The following is a 5,224-nucleotide window of genomic DNA, read 5'->3' as shown; positions in this document are numbered from 1 at the left end:
AGAGAGAGAGAGAGAGAGAGAGAGATGGCGCGAAAAGTCATTTTGAAAATTAGAATGGCTTTTTATTTACATTTGTTATGTAAGCTAATTCATACATTTTAGGATTTTGAAATAAAAGATATCTAGAGATATTATGCTGTAGGGAGGGCATGGAGTTTGTGTTTTAAACTAAACGTTTGATTTAGAAAAATGTAAATATATATGATAAATATATAATAAACAATATGCTTCACAAACAAATAAATAAATTATAGTAAAAAGCTGATTAGGGAATGGCGACCTAAGGGACAATGCATACTCAACTCGCACACGCTGCTTTTTGCACTAATTAAAGGTGGCAAGACTGGCCCCGCCTTAAAACTATGGAAACTGGCCCCTTCCAAAACTATGGAAGAAACATCTAAAAACTACTTGAGATGCAACAACAACAGACACCCATGATGATGAGTGATTGTGTGAGGGAGTTCAGAGATACACGCAATTCTACATTAAATGAGTACATAATCATTTTTATCACACAGTTAAGAAGCACTTGTTGGGGGCACAGCATCCTTGAATGCTGGGACGTTTCAGCAAATAGAGAGCACTTGTCAGGGTGCTCACTTTTAATATCTGACCATAGCTACATTTCTCTGCTTGTATCAAGAGCTGTTAAAAGGTCCTTTTCTTCACATAATAACTTTTTATAAGTTTCAGAGTGCAAAGTGCCACAAGGCTCTGTCTTAGGTCCTTTGTTGTTTGATTGTACACAATACCCTTAGGTAATATTGTAATATTTGTTGTTATGCTGATATGACATGAGCCTTGTGAAGCAAGTTGGCGGAAAAAATGAGTCGGGAGGAAAAATATATTTCATGGCTTCTGCGTTCACTGGCAAAACTTTTAAATTTTGTCGCAGCGTTCCCCCAAGAACCTTTGCATTCGCTAGCATGTGGGTGACAATATATATATATATTTTTTCTTTGGCATTTACATTGTTTTATTCTTATTGTATACCTCATATTATTTTCATCACAAAAGTGCAAAATTTCTCAGGAATGCAAATGTTTTGCAGGCAAATGCAAAGTTTCTTGGAGGAACGCAGTTGTGTTGCGAGAGAACTTGAATATTTTGTGAGAGGATGCAAAAGTTTTGCGATCAAATACAATGTTTCTCATGGGAACGCGATGGTTTAGTGCAAGTGCTCAAGGCTCAGTTTCACTAAATAAACAGACTTTTGGTGCTTTGCAATGATTATTTTTTCATGTTTGCAATCCAGCTCATTATAGCCTTCCTGGAGTGTGTAGTGTAAATGAAGCATGCCAGTGTTTTTATCAGCTGGATTGGTGTTAGCCGTTAGCATCAAGTCAGTAACACTGTTTCGTATAAATAAAGCATTGAGAGTTATGCTGTGTATCAAACTGTACAACATTTCCGAGGACAGTTTAACGTGTCGTGGAAAAAAAAGATCTAAAGCAATCGTTTATGTGATGGTGTGTGTATTTGATTTTAGCAGGTGTTTTGCTAAATTATATGTATGATGTTAAAGATAAAGCCTCGTTTATTAGGTTATTCTGATGTATTAATGCTGTTAGACGTTGTATTTAAATGTTGGTCACATTTGGAGTGCATGTTGACATTGGATAATGCATGTGTGCCCTGCAGGTTGTTCAGTGCTGAGATCTATCTAGAGCAGGCCAGAGCGTAACCATGGAGGAGGAGGACAGCCAGGATGAGCTGATCAACAGGAACATCTCCCACGGAAAAGGGAAGAGACCTGCCATGTCCATCATCTCTGATGACGGTTAGTAATCTTGCATCAACACAGGAAGATTTGTGTGCCAAAAATCATCTCTACCCTACCCTGGAAAGCATGCTATACCAAATAATAATCAGAAAAATCATATTTTTTAATTAATTGTATTTATTTTTTGTTACAAAATGTTCATTGATTTATTTTTAACACCAGCCACCTGCCCCCCACCACCATTTTTTCTTGGGCTACACGCCAATGCACTCTAAATATCTCACAATCATGTCTTAGGAAGATGATATTTGAACGCTGAGTTTTATGATCAAAGCCCTATAGTTTCAAAACATGCAATTCACTACAATGATGATTGAGAGATGAAGCCTAAAACCCGATGATCGTGCTTGATTCTCACGTTTCAACATGATTTTTCGAAAACATTAAGTATGGATAATCACTAAACCTAAGTTACTTAAGTCCAGTAAGTGTTCATTTTGAAATATCACTAACAATACCAGTTATTCTTTTGTTTATTTTATAAAAATCTGTAAAGATTTCACAGCTAGAAGACACGAGAATCACAAGCTGAAGGTGGATGATTGTGCAATTATACTAAAAGGCATTTTACTTGCTAAAAATGGTTTTATTATTATTTTTGATTATGTTGATAAGAGGCCTTAGAAATTTGTGTATCGGATATGATACAGTGGCTTTTTAGGATTAAGGTCAGGATTGCATTTAATAAATACATATTTTTATTCTGTTTTATGACTTCTCTTCCCGCATACCATGGAAATTCAGAGGACATCTCGGAAGATGAGGGGGAATCAGAGGAAGGAGCAACAGGCAGCGAGGAAGATGATGATTACGAAGAAGAGGAAGTCGTTGATGGAGAGGAGGAGGATGACAGTGAAGGTAAGCTTTAGCTTCAACATGCCTTTATTATTTACATTTTTATAGTTGTCAATTTAACGTGTTCATTTAGTTGATTATTTGAACGTTTTTAAAATTTAATAAAGTATTTTGATTTCTTTTGTATCATCTGTTTAATGATTTAAACGCCTGCAAGAATATTAATATCTTATCTTCTTTGGGCCTTTCATCACTTTTAAATGTTAAGCTTATGATAAAATCAAACTGACAGTTCTTATGTCTTTATGGAATATTGCAGTGTTTAAAATAAATGATATATGTTCACATTATTATTTTTTTTTTAATTCATGTTTTTTTAAAGATGTTTTCGACTTCAGCTTCATGCCAACTATACATTTTATCATGAAAATAAACACTGAACTGTAAACTTGTAAATATAAACTGTACACTTGTAAATAACTTTTATTTATTTAGACATTTATTAGACGCTTTTATCCAAAGCGACTTACAACTGAGGACAACAGAAGCAATCAATTGTAGCATTAAAACAACTAAAAACAGACCCAAAACTAAAAGCTAAAACTTTATAAATACTAACTATACACATTTAAAAAAATAAAAGAGACTAAATAAAAATGACAAATGCATACAACAAAATTTCAAATCTTAACATTTAAATGAAAAAACAAAAATAAAGCTTAAAAACAAATCAAAATATTAAAGAACAAAAGGTATAAGAGTATAATAATGATTCTAACATAACACTAAGCCAAACACCAAAAAAACAACAACATATGTGTGTATGTACAACCACACACACACACACACACACACACATAGGGCTGGACAATAATTCAATATCAATATGTATCGCGATATATTTTTTTTCAATAACGGTGATATGATTTTTAAACACATTTCCGATATTTCGATATACATTACCAGTTTCCCATACATTGATTTATTGAGAGTCTGAGATTTATTTGACAGTGATTTCACATTTCTTGTTTGTATGAAGGCTAAATACCAATAAAAGGTGAACATTTATTTATTTGCGTCATTTTTTTCCTAAAATATTATATAGTTTTATAGGAGTAGGTTTCATAGAGTTGGAAAATTAATTTTTCATAAGTTTGTAGGTACAGACATCTGTTGTGGCCGTTCTTGGCCGTTTTTGTGAGGCTTTTTTAATAGTGTTCATATCGATATCGAAATTATATCGTATCGACCGAAATTAAGAAATATATGGTGATATAAATTTTGGCCATACCGTCCAGCCCTAATATATATACATATACATACACATTTATAAATTCAATATATATATTATTTAATTTCCATTTAGTTTGTTGAAGTATTAAAATAACTCAAATTAAATAAAACAAAAAACTTAATAAAAGACCTATACAGACATAATAAATTCAGACATAATTTAACTAAAATTAAAATAAATAACAAACACAAATAATACAAATCAAACGACATGCTAAAAAACAACAACTTACTGACACATAGTAAGAAATGGTTATAAAAACTGAAACAGAAGCGAAACAAGTAATAGGATAATTTCTGTACATTCATTAAAACAGTTGTTTTTTTCTCTATATTTCTACTTCTGTGTTATGTTGCATTATTTACTTTTCAGTTTTTCTTATATTAGTGTTATATTTAATCTCTACTGTGTAATTATGTATGTAACTATGTATGTCTGTACTTTCTTCTGCACTGGAAGCTCCTGTCGTCAAGACAAATTCCTTGTGTGTGTAAACATACTTGGTAATAAAGCTCTTTCTGACTTCTTCTAAAATGCATATCTAACCACATGATACAGTATTATATCCATCTTATAAAAGTGTCAGATCATGTGGCGCATTAATTGTTAGGAGTGATCAGTTTGCATTTTGCCCTAAAATATGCATGTCATAACACGACCACACCATCCTCAAACAAACATTGGAGGAAAAACACTGTTGTGTGTGTGTGTATCTTCAGATGAGGACTCTGGTAAGGTGCTGGAAGGAGCTGTAGGGAGTGTTGCTGTGGATGCAGCGGGTCTGAGCTCAGACGAGGACTCGGAGAAATGCCCCATCTGCCTGAACTCATTCCACGAGCAGCCCGTGGCCACGCCGGAGTCCTGCGAACACTACTTCTGTCTGGACTGCATTCTGGAGTGGTCAAATGTAAGAGTGACGGGCTTCAACCCTTTACATCACTCATGCATAAAGTTCTTGTCCATATTTGGTCAATGATTCTATACAGTTATTCAGCATTATAATGCTACATTTGATGCAATAGTGTTCCTAACAATGTTATTGTAGTATCATTGAGACAATGATACTATTATAGTTTTTATTCATAGCTTGAATTAGTTTATATTTTCCATTTTGATTTTAATTGTTTCAAATGTAGTTTTTTTTTGTGGTTTGTCTTTTTTATTTTTATTCATTTTTTTCACTTTTAGTTATTTTTGTACAAGAAGTTAAACTAAATAAAAATCAGAAATGTTTCCTTGGTGACTAGCTGAAATAAAACAATTTTAAGTTTATATATATATATATATGTAAGTATTCGTTAAGTTCAGCTATAAGCAGCTCAACGGAAGACAATTCAGAACAGTCAGTT

General features: G+C 33.0%; 2 protein-coding genes across 3 annotated transcripts in view; one reads left to right on the top strand and one right to left on the bottom strand.

Moving 5' to 3' along the window:
- The first annotated feature begins 1,652 nt into the window (after positions 1 to 1,652).
- LOC107573037 (PHD and RING finger domain-containing protein 1-like) overlaps positions 1,653 to 5,224 on the top strand; it is a 17,265-nt gene continuing 13,693 nt past the window's right edge. Inside the window, exons 1-3 of the mRNA XM_016259479.1 lie at positions 1,653 to 1,783; positions 2,531 to 2,644; positions 4,595 to 4,782. Coding sequence (XP_016114965.1) covers positions 1,690 to 1,783; positions 2,531 to 2,644; positions 4,595 to 4,782 — 396 coding nt within the window. The 5' untranslated portion in view covers positions 1,653 to 1,689. The remainder of the gene's footprint in view (positions 1,784 to 2,530; positions 2,645 to 4,594; positions 4,783 to 5,224) is intronic.
- The window catches only part of LOC107573044 (interferon regulatory factor 7-like), a 25,506-nt gene continuing 24,854 nt past the window's right edge, over positions 4,573 to 5,224 (bottom strand). For both annotated transcript variants that reach the window (XM_016259484.1, XM_016259483.1), the window contains exon 10: positions 4,573 to 4,588. The gene's annotated coding sequence lies outside the window, so the exon portion shown is untranslated. The remainder of the gene's footprint in view (positions 4,589 to 5,224) is intronic.

Source organism: Sinocyclocheilus grahami, unplaced genomic scaffold, assembly GCF_001515645.1.
Source record: "Sinocyclocheilus grahami isolate Dianchi unplaced genomic scaffold, SAMN03320097.WGS_v1.1 scaffold1855.1, whole genome shotgun sequence".
NCBI classification, from domain to species: Eukaryota; Metazoa; Chordata; class Actinopteri; order Cypriniformes; family Cyprinidae; genus Sinocyclocheilus; species Sinocyclocheilus grahami.
Note: the sequence above shows the minus strand (reverse complement) of the source record. Positions and strands in the feature narration are given on the sequence as shown.